The sequence below is a fragment of the Ranitomeya variabilis genome, chromosome 8 (genome assembly GCF_051348905.1).
Source record: "Ranitomeya variabilis isolate aRanVar5 chromosome 8, aRanVar5.hap1, whole genome shotgun sequence".
In the NCBI taxonomy this organism is placed as follows: Eukaryota; Metazoa; Chordata; class Amphibia; order Anura; family Dendrobatidae; genus Ranitomeya; species Ranitomeya variabilis.
The window spans coordinates 143,275,403-143,294,310 of NC_135239.1; the positions used below are offsets into that span (position 1 = coordinate 143,275,403).

General features: G+C 44.3%; 1 protein-coding gene across 1 annotated transcript in view; it reads left to right on the forward strand.

Moving 5' to 3' along the window:
• RBX1 (ring-box 1) overlaps positions 1–8,777 on the forward strand; it is a 64,708-nt gene extending 55,931 nt beyond the window's left edge. Inside the window, exons 4-5 of the mRNA XM_077277520.1 lie at positions 5,723–5,808; positions 8,583–8,777. Of these exons, the coding sequence (XP_077133635.1) occupies positions 5,723–5,808; positions 8,583–8,595 (99 nt within the window). The 3' untranslated portion in view covers positions 8,596–8,777. The remainder of the gene's footprint in view (positions 1–5,722; positions 5,809–8,582) is intronic.
• Positions 8,778–18,908: the final 10,131 nt, after the last annotated feature.

Here is an 18,908-nt window from a genome sequence, read left to right on the forward strand (position 1 = left end):
TGGTGGCCGGGTTATACTTTTGAATTACACAATTAATTTTACTATGTGACCATCCCGGCTGAAAACCACTGGTTGAATGAGCTGCTGAGAGCGCAGCATCATTCACCAGAGGTGACATCACCGGAATTTTCCCACGGTCCTGAAGTCACCGCAGTTCAGCCCGACCTCAATGTCACCGCTGGTGAATGATGCTGCCCTCTTAGGCCTCTTTCACTCTCGGCGCGACGTACTGACGCACGTTGTGAAAATGTGGTACAATGTGGGCAGCGGATGCAGTTTTTCAACGCATCCGCTGCCCATTGTAAAGTCCCGGGGAGGAGGGGGCGCAGTTCCGGCCACGCATGCACGGTAGGAAATGGCGGACCCGACGTATAAAAAAAAAAAACAAAACATTCCCTTGAACATTTTTTCGTGCCTACGGTCCGCCAAAACATGATGCATCCGGTGCACGACGGACGCGACGTATGGCCATACGGCGCGATCCGTCGGCAGTGCAAGTCTATGGGCAAAAAACGCATACTGTGGGCACATTTGCAGGATCTGTTTTTCCCCCAAAACGACGGATTGCGACGGACGTCACACGATGCAAGTGTGAAAGAGGCCTTAGCAGCTCATTCACCAGTGGTTTTCAGCCAGGACTGTCGCATCTTGGCACCGTCCAGGTTGAAAACTATTTAGCCCCCGGACATGGATTATGGCGTGGGACACAACGACGGACAGGTATGGTATATTGTTGCTTTTTTATTTTACTTTTATTACAATAGATCGAGGGAGTCTGGGAATTGGGTGTTGCAGTAAGTTTGGTTTAATTTAGAATATTAAAGGTGTATGTCATTTATTTTTTTATTTTTTTTTTCAAATTAAGGATTTTATTCTGGCTCTTTATTTATTTAACATATAACTATAGGGTTAGTGATGGATAGGAGTCTTTATAACACCTCTGCACTACTAAGCCGCTAGCTTGATGTCACCTGTCATTACAGAGGTGACATCAACCCCACAAATATGAACACCACTTGCTACTGCTACAGGGCCAGTGGTAAGAGCCGGGCAAAGCTCCAGAGAAGGCGCATCTGTAGATGCGCCTTTTCTGGGCAGCTGTGGGGCTTATATCAATGTCCCCTTACCAGCCTGAGAATAGCAGCCCCCAGCTGTGAGCTTTAGCAAGGCTGGTTGCCAAAAAATGAAGGGGCATATGCCATTTTTTTTTTTTTTTTTTTATTTTATTTTTTTTTTTTATTATTTATAAAAACAATGTGGGGACCCCTCTATTCTTGATAACCAACCTTGCTGAGGGTTGAAGCCCCCTGCTGTGAGTTTTGCCTGGTTGGTTCAGGAAAATAGGGGGGAACCCACATCAGGTTTTTCATTCATTTATTTCCTTAGATCGCAGCCAGCGGCTGTGGAATACCCCGATCATCCGCACCTACTATCACGGTTATTAGCGGAAGCAGGTGTCGGATGATGGGGGTAAGAGTCCCAAAAGCCCCCACCCACTGTCGTTCAGACTTGAATATAACTCTCATCACTCTCTCCCCCCCCACCCCCACCCCCCGCTCGTGCTGATGGCAGGCAGAGCAGGGGAGAATGAGAGCTGGCTTCAGCACCTGCTGCTGGGAACAGTGCTTACTGTAGTGCTTCTTCCCCAGTGTCGATGCGTGTCACACGGATGACATCAGTGTGTGTTCTTCATGTGCACGTGTGCGGGACGTTTTGCCGTCCATGCTAATGTTAAAAAAAACTGACTTGTCGGCCTGTTTTGCCCATGGACACATGGTCCGTGGAAACACTCTGACGTGCACAGACCCATTAATTTGAATGGGTCTATGTGTGTACATGTCTCCGGTATGTGTGAAAACTGTCACCACACGTACTGGAGAAAGGGATGTGTGAAAGAATCTAAACATAAAAACCAGAAAATCCCATTGTATGATTTTTACATAATTTGCATTTCATTGCATCAAGTAAGTATTTGATTCAGTAGGTCAGACGTTTCCTGTAGTTCTTGACCAAGTATGCACACAACGCAGCAGGGTTTTTGGCCCACTCCTCCATACAGATCTTTCAGATTTCGAGGCTGTCGTTAGGGAACATTGTGTTTCAGCTCCCTCCCAAGATTTTATATTGGATTCAGGTCGGCAGACTGTCTAGGCCACTCCAGAACCTTGAAATGTTTCTTAAAGAGCCACTCCTTAGTGACCCAAAATACACAGCCAGGGTAACGGTCATGCTGGAAGACCAAGTCACAACCCATCTTCAATGTTCTTACTGAGGAAAGGAGGCTGTTGGTCAAAATCTTAAAGTTAAGGCTACTTTCACACTAGCGTCGTACTCAGCCCGTCGCAGTGCGTCGGGCCGACGTACCGACGCTAGCGTTGTTTGCGCTGCACAACGGGTGCAGCGGATGCTGATTTTCAGCGCATCCGCTGCCCCATTGTGAGGTGTGGGGAGGAGGGGGAGGAGTTCCGGCTGCGCATGCGCGGTCGGAAAAGACGTTCTCGACGCAGCAAAAAACGTTGCAAGCAACGTTTTTTGCTGCTGACGTGTCAATGCGTTGCTAATGTTAGTCAATATGGAAAAAACGCATCCTGCAGACAACTTTGCAGGATGCGTTTTTTCGCCAAAACGACGCATTGCGACGTATTGCAAAAAACGCTAGTGTGAAAGTACCCTAAATGACCCCATCCATCCGTCCTTCAATACAGTGCAGCAGTCCTGTCCCCTTTGCCGAAAAGCACCATACTTCACGGTTTGGACGGTGTTCTTGGGCTGGTACTCATCCTTTTCTCCAAGCACGGCGAGTGGAGTTGATACCAAAAAGTTCTATTTTGGTCTCGTCTGACTACATGACCTTATCCCGTGCTGCCTATGAAGTTCCAACAATGACCATCTGGATACTCCAAACAGGCCTGGACATGTGCTGGCGTGAGCAAGAGGAACCTGTGTGCCCTGCAGGATTTCAATCCACGATGGCATAGTGTGTTACTTGCAGTAATGCTTGAGACACTGGTCTCAGCTCTCTTCAGGTCATTGACCAGGTGATCACATGTAATTCAGGGTTGATTCCTGACCTTTCTCAGAATTATCCTTACCCCAAGACGTGAGACCCTGTATGGAGCCTCAGACCGAGAAAGAATGACCGTCCTCTTGTTTCTTCCATTTTCTAATTATTGTGCCAACAGTTGTTGCCTTCTCACAAATTTGCTTGCCTATTGTCCTGTAGCCCATCCCAGCATTGCACAGGTCTTAAATTTGGTCACTAAGACAGCCTTTTGGTCTTGGACATGGTGGAGAGGTTAGAGTGTGATTCAATTGTGTGTGTGTGTTTGTTTTTTTCTTTTTAAAAGGTAACCAGTTCAAACCGGTGTAAAGGTACCTTCACATTAAGCGACGCTGCAGCGATAGCGACAACGATGCCGATCGCTGCAGCGTCGCTGTTTGAGTGCTGGAGAGCTGTCACACAGACCGCTCTCCAGCGACCAACGATGCCGAGGTCCCCGGGTAACCAGGGTAAACATCGGGTTGCTAAGCGCAGGGCCGCGCTTAGTAACCCGATGTTTACCCTGGTTGCCAGCGTAAAATGTAAAAAAAACAAACAGTACATACTTACATTCGCGTCCCCCGGCGTCCGCTTCCTGCACTAACTTGAGTGCCGGCCCTAACAGCAGAGCGGTGACGTCACCGCTGTGCTGTACTTTCACTTTACGGCGCTCAGTCAGTGTGGGAAGCGGACGCCGGGGGATGCGAAGGTGAGTATGTACTGTTTGTTTTTTTTACATTTTACACTGGTAACCAGGGTAAACATCGGGTTACTAAGCGCGGCCCTGCGCTTAGTAACCCGATGTTTACCCTGGTTACCAGTGTAAAACATCGCTGGTATCGTTGCTTTTGGTGTCAAACACGACGATACACGCCGGTCTGACGACCAAATAAAGTTCTGAACTTTGTTCAACGACCAGCGATATCACAGCAGGATCCAGATCGCTGCTGCATGTCAAACTAAACGATATCGCTAGCCAGGACGCTGCAACGTCACGGATCGCTAGCGATATCGTTTAGTGTGAAGGTACCTTTAATGATACAGGTAATGAGTGCAGAGTACTAGGGCTGTTTATTTTTTGGGGGTATTTTTGGCTTTTTTTTAAGTGGTGAAGAAAAATCCTAATTTTTAAGGGAAATGTGCTTGTCTCCATTTTCTCGGATCCGGGGCTGGTTGATTTTTTTTTTTTTTTTTTTTTTTTTTAATGCCCTGAGCTGATGATTTTTATTGATACCATTTTGGGGTAGATAAGATATTTGATTGCCCGTTATTGCAATGTTGCAGCAGCCAAAAAAGTTAATTCAGGCGTTGGTGGTTTTTTTTTTTTTTTTTTGCTTGTTTTGTTCTTGCTACGCCGTTTACCCATACAATTTAATTTATATTTTGATGTGACCTTTCTGAGCACAGCGATAACGAATGTATATTTATTTGTATTTTATTTTGAATGGGGCAAAGAGGGGGTGATTTTTTTTTTTTTATTTTTTTTTTTACATTTTCTGGCTTCAATAGTTTTCCTTGAGAGACTTGTAACTGATCATCCGATCGCCTGTGCTATACATGTCTACTATGCGTGCTGGCCATGAGCCAGCGTTCATAGGAGACTAACAATGACTAGCACAGGCGTCATGAACATCCGCCCGCAATCGCGTAACAAAGGCGCTGATGGGTAATACTTGTGACGCGCTTCTGCCTGGTGCATATTAAATGCCGCTGTCAGTGATAGAGAGCGGCATTTAACTGGTTAGCAGCCGCCCGTGGATCTGATACACCTGTGGCTTAGAGGCACATGACAGTTGATCAGATCAGCTGTCGTGTGCGGGGAAAGATGTGGGCTCGGCGCCGAAGCCCATACTAAGGGTATGTGCACACTGCACACGCTGCGGATCCACAGCGTTTCCGCAGCGGTTTCCCATGGGTTTACAGTACAATGTAAACCTATGGGAAACGAAATCCACAGTGCACATGCTGCGGAAAAAATGCGCGGAAACGCAGCAGTTTACGTTCCGCAGCGTGTCAATTCTTTGTGCGGAATCCGCAGCGGTTTTACACCTGCCCCATTATAGAAACCCGCAGGTGTAAAACCGCACAAAAAAACGCGGTAAATCCGCAGTAAAAAAAAGCAGTGCTTTTGCACTGCGGATTTATCAAATCCGCTGCGGAAAAATCCGCAGTGGACCTCCCCTACGTGTGCACATACCCCAAAGGCAGGGAGTTGGCCTCTGGCACCATAGGCAAGGAGTCGGCCTTTGATGCACCTGTACGTCAAATGTTGTGAAGGGATTAAACTTCTAATTGGCCCACAAGGGGGGAAAACCTTCATATGTCTACGTGAAAAGGAAAAAAGTAATGGCTCTTCGAAGACTGGATAAAAAAAATTGTCCACAGTGCAAATGGGGTAAAGTTAGAAAGTATTCAGTTGGAAAATATATGAAAATTTTAAAAACTTGTAAATTTTCCATTTACGGTAATAAAAATAACCACCCTAAGTTATTGGTATTGGGTATCGCAAACAAAGTTTCTATATCTTGAATATGTAGGAGAATGTGGAATTACTACATGCAGTGACTCATCAAATGTAAAAAGAAATGGTGCTGTGATGAACAGCAAAACTACCAGCTTTGAGATTAAATTTTATTGAATGTTATGACTTAAATACTAATTGTTTGCATTTTCTTTCTATAGCATGCATTCCATTTCCATTGCATCTCGCGTTGGTTGAAAACTCGGCAGGTTTGTCCACTGGATAACAGAGAATGGGAATTTCAAAAGTATGTAAAGCTATTTATAAATTTTTTTGCCATGTTTGCAATGTAAGAAATTTAAGCACCAAACTTTTGAAAGGCTTCTCATTCCTAAAGGAAAAAAATATATATATCTGCAGCTTTTAAAATGAAATGTAAAATAGCATGTAGTCTGTGGTTGGAGCGGCCCAATCTTTCCCCCCCCCCCCCCCCCCACCGAAAAAAAAAAAAAAAAAAAAAGTTGTTAAAGGGCACCGGTTAGCAGGATTGTGCACAGTAACCTACAGACAGTGTCAGGCCGGCGCCGTTATACTGATTAAAGTAATACCTGGGTTGATTAAATCCATCATGTGCTTGTTTAATCTTTATTTTGAGTTAAAGATTTTCGTGCTTTGGGGCGACCTGTGTGGGGGGGTGGTCTTTATGTGGTGCTGTACCCAGCCATTCATCTGCATGGCTTATGACAGGTTATTGATCCCTCAGCGACCTGCCCCCTGTTCTACATACTGAATGTTTTTGGTTTTTTTAAAATCACACTATATATATACTTTATAAATAAAGGGAACACTAAAATACCACATCCTAGATATCACTGAAATATTCCAGTTGTAAATTTTTATTCATTGCATAGTGGAACGTGTTCAGAACAATTAAACATAACAATTATCAATGTAAATCAAACTGAATATCCCATGGCGATCTGGATTTGAAATGATACTCAAAATCAAAGTGGAAAATCAAATTACTGGCTGATCCAACTTCAGTGGAAATGCCTCATGACAAGGAAAAGATGCTCAGTATTGTGTGTGGCCTCCATACTGTACAACGCCTGGGCATGCTCCTGATGAGGCGGCGGATGGTCTCCTGAGGGATCTCCTGTCAGACCTGGACTAAGGCATCCGCCATCTCCTGGACAGTCTGTAGTGCAATGTGACGTTGGTGGATGGAGCGAAACATGATGTCCCAGATGTGCTCAATCGGATTCAGGTCTAGGGAACGGGCGGGCTAGTCCATAGCTTCAATGCCTTCATCTTGCAGGAACTGTTGACACACTCCTGCCACATGAGGTCTGGCATTGTCCTGCATTAGGAGGAACCCAGGGCGAATCGCACCAGTATATGGTCTCACAAGGGGTCTGAAGATCTCATCTCTGTACCTAATGGCACAGGCTACTTCTGGCGAGCACATGGAGGGCTTTGCGGCCCTCCAAAGAAACTCCACCCCACACCATTAATGACCCACTGCGAAACCGGTCATGCTGAAGGATGTTGCAGGCAGATCACTCTCCATGGCATCTCCAGACTCGTACGTCTGTCACATGCTCAGTGTGAACCTGCTTTCATCTGTGAAGAGCACAGGGCGCCAATGGCAAACTTGCCAATCCTGGTGTTCTGTGGCAAATGCCAAGCATCCTGCACGGTGTTGGGCTGAGCACAACCCCCATCTGTGGACGTCGGGCACTCGGACCATCCTCATAGAGTTGTTTTCTAACAGATTGTACAGACACATGCACATTTGTGGCCTGCTGGAGGTCATTTTGCAGGGCTCTGGCAGTGCTCCTCCTGTTCCTCCTTGCACAAAGGCGGAGGTAGCGGTCCTGCTGCTGGGTTGTTGCCCTCCTACGGCCCCCTCCACGTCTCCTGGCGTACTGGCCTGGCTCCTGGTAGCGCCTCCAGCCTCTGGACACTACGCTGACACACAGCAAACCTTCTTGCCACAGGTCGCATTGATGTTCCATCCTGGATGAGCTGCACTACCTGAGCCACTTGTGTGGATTCTAGAGTCCATCTCATGCTGCTACGAGTGTGAAAGCACAGCCAACATTCAAAAGTGACCAAAACATCAGCGCAGGTGCCATCTTGATGATGCCTAATTTTTTTTTCTGAGAAATTGGCAGTGTCTGCGCAGTAGCATCACTCAGAATGCCATAGATGCTACTGTGACAGCCAGCGCCCTTTTGTTTACAGGGAAAAAAAAATTCTTAAAAATAGATGTCTAAATAAAACGAAAATATGCATATTATCCTCCGTATCATGCTACGGTGCCACCCCTGCCTGATTTTTTTTTTTTTTTTACCATATATTATGCAGTATGTAAAATAGGAGGCAGGTCGGTGAGGGATCGGTGACCTGTCCGAAGCCCATACAGATGAATATGTAAGCAGAGCGCCACATAAATGACCACACGCACGCGCAGTCCCGGAGCATGAGAATCTCAAAAGCTTAAATAATACCTGGGTTCATGAAATCCATCTTGTGGTTGTTTAATTTTTTTATTTTCAATCCGTATACCGGTGCAAACCTGACACTGCCTGTAGCTTACTCACAGCAATCCTGCTGACAGGTTTGCTTTAACAGATGCAAATATAATTAAGTTCTCATAATTTGAGCATAAATGAGTGAAGTAGTCTTTAACCCCTTTGTGACATGCGCCGTACTAGTACAGTGCATGTCTCTTCTCGCCCTTTTGATGTGGGCTCCGGCAGTGAGCCCACGTCTTTCCCGGCACATGTCAGATGTTCTGAATGCCAAAGTCAAAACGCCAGAATTAAGTTTTGGGTTTTTTTTTCGTTTGTTTTTTTTATCACCACGATATTGCATTAAAATGTAATAACGGGCGATCAAAAGATTGTATCTGCACCCAAATGGTATCCATGAAAATGTCAGCAGAAAATGGTGCTGTATATGTATGTATGTATGTATGTATGTATATTTTTTTTATTTTTTTTTTAACACACTTTGGATTTTTTTTTCACCACTTAAATAAAAAAGAATTTTAATGTTTTTGTTTGTTTTTTTTAGGTATGGTCATTAAGTCGACTTGGGCCTCTTGGAGCATTAATTTGTTTGCAGCCCACCTTTCTTGCAAAGACCAGAAGAATCTGTTTAACAATCTAGACCTGATTTATTCATATGCTTGCTATTTTATTTTCTAGTAATGTGTAAAAACAAAAAAAAAAACCTCTTCCTCATGTCAAATAAACATGGCATACTGTTGTTTTTGCATCGTTTTTGCTTTTGTTTGGACCTCAATCCATGAATAGTGTCTCCTCCATCACACTGGATGAAAAATCAATTCCAACAGAAGGTGGGAACATTTAATCTCTTGACAACCACAAATACACATTAAAACAAGCGACCGCCAAACATGTGGGGCGAAGACTTGAGCACCTGCAATACTCTGTGCAAACTTGAGTAGCGAGCACTTGCGCTCAATATTCAATAGGGCGACCTAATGTTATTAAATTTTGTAGTACCTTTTGGTTCAAAATCCTCATATTCCTGGATAAAATCCTTTTGAAGGGTGTAGTTACCAAAATGGCATCATTTTGTGGGGTTTTCTGCTGTTAAGGCACCTTAGCAGCGCTGCTAATGTGATATGGTGCCCGCAATCTATTTTTTTTTGTGTTTCAAAATTAAAATACTGCTCCTTCGTTCAATCAGGCCGTTTGTCTAAACAGAACTTTTTGACTAAATGTGGGGTATCGCTGCACTCAAAGGGGGTAACAAACTATGGGGTCCAATTTTTTTTTTATTTTTTTTTTGCTTTAACCTCAATGTTTTTCACTGTTACAAGAAGCAATATTTTAGAGGTAAAATTAAAAAAATATTGTGTTCATTAATTCCTGCATAGCTGTGAAGTGGTTTTAAACTTCCTGATAAGTTTTGAAGTATTTGAGCGGTGCGGTTTAAAAAAAAAAAAAAAAAACTTTTGGGGAATTTTCAATATGTAAGCCTCTCAAGGACCTCTGAAACTTGAAAAGGTCCCTAACGGGGAAAAAAAAAAAAACACAGGCAAAGATGCTAACCTGTCCAGGCCTCTAAACAAATGCACTATCAGGGTGCAACGGACCCAAGTAAAGATGGCGACTACACAGGTGCAGTAATACAGATGAGGCAGCCAGCCTGAAATCAGGAATTAGCCGCTTGGCACACCAGTGCAAACAAATCTGTATGCGGCGATGTTCACAAAGGAAAAAAAAAAAGCATCTGTCTCACAGCCTATTAATGATGTCCTATGGTGGGCTGACCAGTGCTAACTATAATGCATCCCATGTGAACAGAGGCCACAGTTTACAGAGCCATGTGGGCCCAGCTGCACACCAAAAAATAAAGTGCACAAAATGGTTTTGGGGAACTAGGAGAAAAGCTGAAGGCCAGGACCTCAAAGGTGGTGGTTTCAGAAATACTGCCAGTGCCATGAGCGAGATGGGCAGCGGGAGCTTAGGGAAAGAAGTGGCTTGGAAATTGGTACAGGAAGGAAAAGTTTGGGTTCCTTTGGTGGAATGGTAAGACAGATGGAGGAGCTTTTAAACTAGGATCTTGGAGAGGGAGGGTAGTTCTAATAAGGGGATAGAGTAGACCGGGAGGCAGTAGGGGTAAATGAGGATTTAGGGGGGCTGGGATACCTAAGGAAAGCGGGGAGCTGAATAGGAGTAGCAAATGTGCAAATATTAAATGTCTGCTGCTGGCACGTGCAAGAAGTCTAGCAAACAAAATGGATGAACTGGAGACTCTTACGACGGTCACAGAATACGATGTGGTGGGCATTATGGAAACCTGGCTTGACAAGAGCTGTGACCGGATAACAAATGTAGAAAGGTACACTACATTAAGAAAGGACAAGAAAGATAAAAAAAAAAAGAGGGGTGTGCATCTTTGTAAAATCCACATTAACCCCTTCATGACCCAGCCTATTTTGACCTTAATGACCTGGCCGTTTTTTGCAATTCTGACCAGTGTCCCTTTATGAGGTAATAACTTAGGAACGCTTCAACGGATCCTACCGGTTCTGAGATTGTTTTTTCGTGACATATTGGGCTTCATGTTAGTGGTAAATTTAGGTCGATAATTTCTGAGTTTATTTGTGAAAAAAAAACGGAAATTTGGCAAAAATTTTGAAAATTTCGCAATTTTCACATTTTGAATTTTTATCCTGTTAAACCAGAGAGTTATGTGACACAAAATAGTTAATAAATAACATTTCCCACATGTCTACTTTACATCAGCACAATTTTGGAAACAAAATTTTTTTTTGCTAGGAAGTTATAAGGGTTAAAATTTGACCAGTGATTTCTCATTTTTACATCAAAATTTACAAAACCATTTTTTTTAGGGACCACCTCACATTTGAAGTCATTTTGAGGGTTCTATATGGCTGAAAATACCCAAAAGTGACACCATTCTAAAAACTGCACCCCTCAAGGTGCTCAAAACCACATTCAAGAAGTTTATTAACCCTTCAGGTGTTTCACAGCAGCAGAAGCAACATGGAAGGAAAAAATGAACATTTAACTTTTTAGTCACAAAAATGATCTTTTAGAAACAATTTTTTTATTTTCCCAAGGGTAAAAGGAGAAACTGGACCACGAAGGTTGTTGTCCAATTTGTCCTGAGTACGCTGATACCTCATATGTGGGGGTAAACCACTGTTTGGGCGCATGGCAGGGCTTGGAAGGGAAGGAGCGCCATTTGACTTTTTGAAGGAAAAATTGGCTCCAATCTTTAGCGGACACCATGTCGCGTTTGGAGAGCCCCCGTGTGCCTAAACATTGGAGCTCCCCCACAAGTGACCCCATTTTGGAAACTAGACCCCACAAGGAACTTATCTAGAGGCATAGTGAGCACTTTAAACCCCCAGGTGCTTCACAAATTGATCTGTAAAAATGAAAAAGTACTTTTTTTTCACAAAAAAATAATTTTAGCCTCAATATTTTCATTTTCACATGGGCAACAGGATAAAATGGATTCTAAAATTTGTTGGGCAATTTCTCCTGAGTACGCCGATACCTCATATGTGGGGGTAAACCATTGTATGGGTGCACGGCAAGGCTCGGAAGGGAAGGCGCGCCATTTGACTTTTTGAATGGAAAATTAGCTCCAATCGTTAGCGGACACCATGTCGCGTTTGGAGAGCCCCTGTGTGCCTAAATATTGGAGCTCCCCTACAAGTGACCCCATTTTAGAAACTAGACCCCCCCAAGGAACTTATGTAGATGCATAGTGAGCACTTTAAACCCCCAGGTGCTTTACCGTAGTTTATACCGCAGAGCCGTGAAAATAAAAAATAATTTTTCTTTCCTCAAAAATGATTTTTAGCCCGGAAATTTTTATTTTCCCCAGGGTAACAGGAGAAATTGGACCCCAAATGTTGTTGTCCAGTTTGTCCTGAGTACGATGATACCCCATATGTGGGGGTAAACCACTGTTTGGGCGCACGGCAGGGCTCGGAAGGGAAGGCACGCCGTTTGGCTTTTTGAATGGAAGATTAGCTCCAATCATTAGCGGACCCCATGTCGGGTTTGGAGAGCCCTTGTGTGCCTAAACATTGGAGCTCCCCGACAAGTGACCCCATTTTGGAAACTAGACCTCCCAAGGAACTAATCTAGATGTGTGGTGAGCACTTTGAACCCGCAAGTGCTTCACAGAAGTTTACAACACAGAGCCGTGAAAATAATAAATGTTTTCTTTCCTCAAAAATATTTTTTTAGCCCAGAATTTTTTATTTTTCCCAAGGATAGCAGGAGAAATTTGACTGCAAGAGTTGTTGTCCAGTTTCTCCTGAGTACGCTGATACCCCATATGTGGGGGAAAACCACTGTTTGGGCACATGCCGGGGCTCGGAAGGGAAGTCGTGACGCTTTGGAATGCAGACTTTGATGGAATGGCCTGCGGGCATCATGTTACGTTTGCAGAGCCCCTGATGTGCCTAAACAGTAGAAACCCCCCACAAGTGACCCCATTTTGGAAACTAGACCCCCCAAGGAACTTATCTAGATGTGTGGTGAGCACTTTGAACCCCCAAGTGCTTCACAGAAGTTTACAACGCAGAGCCGTGAAAATGAAAAATCATTTTTCTTTCCTTAAAAATGATGTTTTAGCAAGCAATTTTTTATTTTCACAAGGGTAACAGGAGAAATTGGACCCCAATAGTTGTTGCCCAGTTTGTCCTGAGTATGCTGGTACCCCATATGTGGGGGTAAACCACTGTTTGGGCGCACGTCAGGGCCCGGAAGGGAGGGAGCACCATTTGACTTTTTGAACGCAAGATTGGCTGGAATCAATGGCGGCGCCATGTTGCGTTTGGAGACCTCTGATGTGCCTAAACAGTGGAAACCCCTCAATTCTAACTCCAACACTAACCCCAACACACCCCTAATGCCAACTCTAGCCATAACCCTAATCACAACCCTAACCCCAACACACCCCTAATCCCAACCCTAATCCTAACCCTAACCACAAACCTAACCCCAACACACCCCTAACCACAAGCCTAATCTTAACCCTATTTCCAACCCTAGCCCTAATTCCAACCCTAACCCTAAGGCTATGTGCCCACGTTGCGGATTCGTGTGAGATTTTTTTCGCACCATTTTTGAAAAATCCGCAGGTAAAAGGCACTGCGTTTTACATGCAGATTTCCAGTGTTTTTTGTGCGGATTACACCTGCGGATTGCTATTGAGGAACAGGTGTAAAACGCTGCGGAATCCACACAAAGAATTGACATGCTGCGGAAAATACAACGCAGCATTTCTGCGTGGTATTTTCCGCACCATGGGCACAGCGGATTTGGTTTTCCATAGGTTTACATGGTACTGTAAACCTGATGGAACACTGCTACGAATCTGCTGCGGATCCGCAGCCAAATCCGCACCATGTGCACATAACCTTAGAATTAGGCTATGTGCACACGCTGCGGAAAACGCTGCGGATCCGCAGCTGCGGATCCGCAGCAGCTTTTCCGCAGCTGCGGGTCCGCAGCAGTTTCCCATGAGTTTACAGTTGAATGTAAAACCTATGGGAAACAAAAAAACGCTGTGCACATGCTGCGGAAAAAACTGCGTGGAAACGCAGCGGTTTACATTCCGCAGCATGTCACTTCTTTCTGCAGATTCCGCAGCGGTTTTACAAATGTTCCAATAGAAAACGCAGTTGTTAAAACCGCAGTGAAATCTGCAGAAAAACCGCGGTAAATCCGCAGCGGTTTTGCACTGCGGATTTATCAAATCCGCTGCGGAAAAATCCGCAGAGTACCAGAATACGTGTGCACATAGCCTTACCCTAGCCCTACCCCTAACCCTAGTGGAAAAAAAAATAAAAATATTTTCTTTATTTTATTATTGTCCCTACCTATGGGGGTGATAAAGGGGGAGTATTCATTTACTATTTTTTTTATTTTGATCACTGTGATGGGTTATATCACAGTGATCAAAATGTACATGGAACGAATCTGCCAGCCGGCAGATTCGGCGGGCGCACTGCGCATGCGCCCGCCATTTTGGAAGATGGCGGCGCCCAGGGAGAAGACGGACCGACTCCGGGAGGGTCGGTAAGTATGAAGGGGTGGATCGGAGCGCAGGGGGGTGGATCGGAGCACGGGGGGAGTGGACAGGCGGATGCAGGGGAGTACGGGACTGAACGGAGGACCGGGGAGCAGATCGGTGGGGGGGGGGCAGATCAAGATTTCCAGCCATGGCCGATGATATTGTACCATCGGCCATGGCTGGATTGCAATATTTCACCATTTTCATAGGTGAAATATTGCAAATTGCTCTGATTGGCTGTTGAAAGTGCAACAGCCAATCAGAGCGATCGTAGCCACGTGGGGGCAAAGCCACACCCCCTGGGCTAAGGTACCACTCCCCCTGTCCCTGCAGATCGGGTGAAATTGGAGTTAACCCTTTCACCCGATCTGCAGGGACGCGATCCCTCCATGACGCATACGGTGCGTCACAGGTCGGATTGGCACCGACTTTCATGACGCAGCGTATGCGTCAAAGGTCGGGAAGGGGTTAAAACCTGTGCTCAATGAAGACATTGGGTGGAGTCACATCAGTGTAGAGTTACTATGGGTAAATGGGGATGGTAATAATGGAAAACTGCTAATTGGAGTTTGTTACAAGCCCCCTACTATAGCTGAACGGGTAGAGGATGAAATGCTATAACAAACTAAAAAGGCAGCAAACAGTAAGGCTACTTTCACACTAGCGTCGGGAACAACCCGTCGCTGTGCGTCGGGCCGACGTTCCCGACGCTAGCGTGGTCTCCGCCGCACAACGGGGGCAGCGGATGTATTTTTCCCACGCATCCGCTGCCCCATTGTGAGGTGCGGGGAAGTGGGGGCGGAGTTCCGGCCGCGCATGCGCGGTCGGAAAAAGCGGACCGTCGGGAGCAAAAAACGTTACATGTAACGTTTTTTTCTCCCGACGGTCCGCTACCACACGCCCAAGCGTCGCAAAACGGACGCAACGTTTGGCAATGCGTCGCAAATGCGTCGCTAATGTTAGTCTATGATGAAAAAACGTATCCAGCAAGAACTTTTGCTGGATGCGTATTTTCGGCAAAACGACGCATTTGCGACGTATTGCAGTTAACGCTAGTGTGAAAGTAGCCTTATAGAGATCTTATAATGGGGGATTTTAACTATCCAGACATTCAATGGGACATAGAATCTTCTGGTTGTGCTAAAAGCTACAATTTCTTATCAACAGTTAAGGATAATTACCTCAGCCGGAAAATGAACCCACCAAGGGAGGTAGTCTGCTGGATCTGGTTCTGTCAAATTGTATCTGGTCTATTTCAGATCTACATGTTGGGGAGCATTTGGGAAGCAGTGACCATAACAAGGCAAGTTTCAATGTAAATTTAAATCAAACATTCAAAAGGGAAATGCCAAAACCTGGAACTTTTAATAAAGCTGATTTTAACAAATTAATGGAAGAGCTTAAAAGTATGGACTGGGACAACGTCATGGTAACTGGGGATTCCGAACAAAAATGGGGCATTTTTAAGGAAATGCTACCAAAATCCTGCAAGAAACTTACACCTCCTGGTAATAAAATGTCAAGGAATAAAAAGAAATCATTATAGATGAACAGGACAGTACATGGTTCAATAAGACAAAAACAAAGGGCATTCAAAATCTTGAAAGCTGAGAACACAAATAGCATTTCAGGAGTATAAAGATCTAAATAAGAAATGTAAAAAAAAATAAAGCTAGCAAAGTTATCTACAGAGAAACAAATTGCCAACGGCCTTAAAAGAAATCCCCACATTTTTTTGTAAATATATCAATGCTAAAAAAAAAAAATTTATGGTTTCGGCCCCTTAAAAGATGACAATTGCAAGATAATCACAGAGGATAAAGAAAAGGCAAAGATATTAAACAGGCACTTTTCACCCGTGTTCACTAATGAACTGTCTGTTACAGGGACCATTCAACAAGGCAAAATTCACAACCTGATATAACTAGTTTAACACAACAAGAAGTGCATTTACGTCTGAGCAATTGAAAGATTGACAAATCCCCCGGCCCAGATGGCTTTCATCCACGGATACTCAGGGAATTGAGCTCAATAATTGACAGACCACTGTATCTCATATTCGTAGACTCTCTTGTAACGGGCGGTGCCACAAGATTGGAGGATGTCTCGCGTGGTACCGACATACAAGAAAGGTAAGAAGGTGGATCCGGGCAACTACCTCCGATAAACCTGACATCAGTAGTGGGCAAAATTTTTGAAGGCATTGTAAGAGATGACCTGCAGATAATATAATAACTGACAGCCAGCATGGATTCATGAAGAATAAGTCGTGTCTAACTAACATGTTGGGTTTCTATGAGGAGGTGCGTGCAAATCTGGATGTAGGTAATGCAGCTGATGTGATTTATCTCGACTTTGCAAAGGCATTCGATACAGTTCCACATAAAAGACTTATACTTAAGCTACAGAAGCAAGGACTGAGGGAATCTATATGCTGATGGGTAAGGAATTGGCTAAATGACCGGAAACAGAGATGTCATAAATGGTACATTCTACAAATGGAATATAGTTAGCAGTGGTGTACCACAGGGATCTATTGCTGCATATACATTAAATGGAAGTATACTCAGGACTACAGAACAGAAGGACTTGGATATTCTCGTTACAAGTAAGCTGAGCAGCAGTACTCGATGTCAAGCAGCAGCTGCAAAAGCAAACAAGATTTTAGGATATAATAAAAGATAATACATTGGGATGGCGGGATTTTATTACTAGTGATGAGCGAGTGTACTCGTTGCTCGGGTGACCTCCGAGTATTTATGACTGCTCGGAGATTGTTTTCATCCGCAGCAGCTGAATGATTTACAGCTATTAGCCTGCTTGATTACATGTAGGGATTCCCTAGCAACCAGGCATCCCCCCACATGTACTCAGCCTGGCTATTAGCTGTAAATCATTCAGCTGCCGTGATTAAAACTAAATCTCTGAGCAGTCATAAATACTCGGTCACCTGAGCATGCTCGGGAAAACCCGAGCAATGAGTACACTCGCTCATCACTAATTATTACCCCTTTATAAATCACTGGTGAGGCCACATCTAGAATATGGGATCCAGTTTTGTGCTCCATATTTTAAAAAGGATATTCAGAAGTTAGAATCAGTTCAACAACGGGCAACTAGATTATTACAAGGGATGGAAGGCCTCCTCATATGGGAAGAGGTTGGTAAAGTTGGGCATGTTTAGCTTAGAAAAGAGACGCTTGAGAGGGGATCTCATTTACATGTATAAATGTGTGGCCAGTACAAAACACTGGCGTATGACTTGCTCCTTCCAAAGACTGTGCTAAGGTCACTCATTATGGGTGGAAGAAAAGCGCTTCCGACAGCTAAACAGGAAAGGGTTCTTTACAGCTAGAGCCGTCAGACTTTGGAATGCCCGACCACAGGAGGTAGTAATGGGCAGGATGATTTCCTTGATACACATAACATTGGGGGTTATAGCTAGATTTGTGACGAAATGTACAGTTGGTGGACAAATGTCTTTATTCAACCTATGTAACTAAGTATCCCCCCTTTATTCTCTGTTTAAAGATAAAGTTAAAAGATATTTGGCATTACAGCATCTGTAAACGTGTGAACAAAATGTATAATTACCTGTTTGGCAATTCAATTTCTCTCTACTTTAGTTACTAGAGTTTCATATTCAGTAGTTACACCTCCTGTGAGAAATGTATGTACCACAGTATCAATAAAAAATTTGATATTCTTTTTTTTTTTTTTAAGTTTTTCACTATATCAATAAAAAATTTGATATTCTAACTTTTTTTTTTTACTTTTTCACTACTTGTAAAGTTGTATTTTTTTTATTTTTATTAGTTCGTTATATTTTCATACTGAACTGGATATTAATGTTGCCTTTTCATTTTTACCTTTGAAGTGAACACTGTTAAAAAGAAATGCAGTTCTGTCATTTCTCCTTCGCCTCATTGGGAGACACAGACTGTGGGTGTATGCTGCTGCCACTAGGAGGCTGACACTAAGGCCTCTTTCACACTTGCGTTGTTTGGCATCCGTCGCAATCCGTCGTTTTGGGAAAAAAAGGGATCCTGCAAAGGTGCTCGCAGGATGCGTTTTTTTCCCATAGACTTGTATTAGCGACGGATCGCGACGGATGGCCACACGTCGCGTCCGTCGTGCAACGGATCCATCGTGTTTTGGCGGACCATTGGCACGAAAAAAACATTCAAGTGAACTTTTTCTGTCCGTCGCGTCCACCATTTCCTACCGCGCATGCGCGGCCGAAACTCCGTCCCCTCCTCCCCGGACTTCAGAATGGGCAGCGGATGCGTTGAAAAACTGCATCCGCTGCCCACGTCGTGCACAAATTTCACAACGTACGTCGGCCCGACGCATAGCGACGGACCCGTACCAACGCAAGTGTGAAAGTAGCCTTAGGCCTCTTTCACACTTCTGTCTTTTCCCTCCCGTCGAAATCCGTCGATTTTTGAAAAAACAGGATCCTGCAAATTTTTCTACAGGATCCTGTTTTTTTCCCATAGACTTGTATTAGCGACGGATTGTGACGGATGGCCATCCGTTTCATCCGTCGTGCACTGGATCCGTCGGAAAATAGCTGTCCATCGGGCGGAGAAAACGTTCAGAGGAACGTTTTTTCTGCATGTCGGAAAATCGCTCAGCGACGGGTCCTGCGCTGTCTGTCGTTGGCTATAATGGAAGCCTATGGACACAGGATTCGTCGCTGACAGTCAAACGCAGGAATCCAGCGACGTATCCCATTTTTTCATTCTGAGCATGCCTGGAAGGATTTTCTAGTCCGGGAAAAAAAAAATCATCTTATATCTG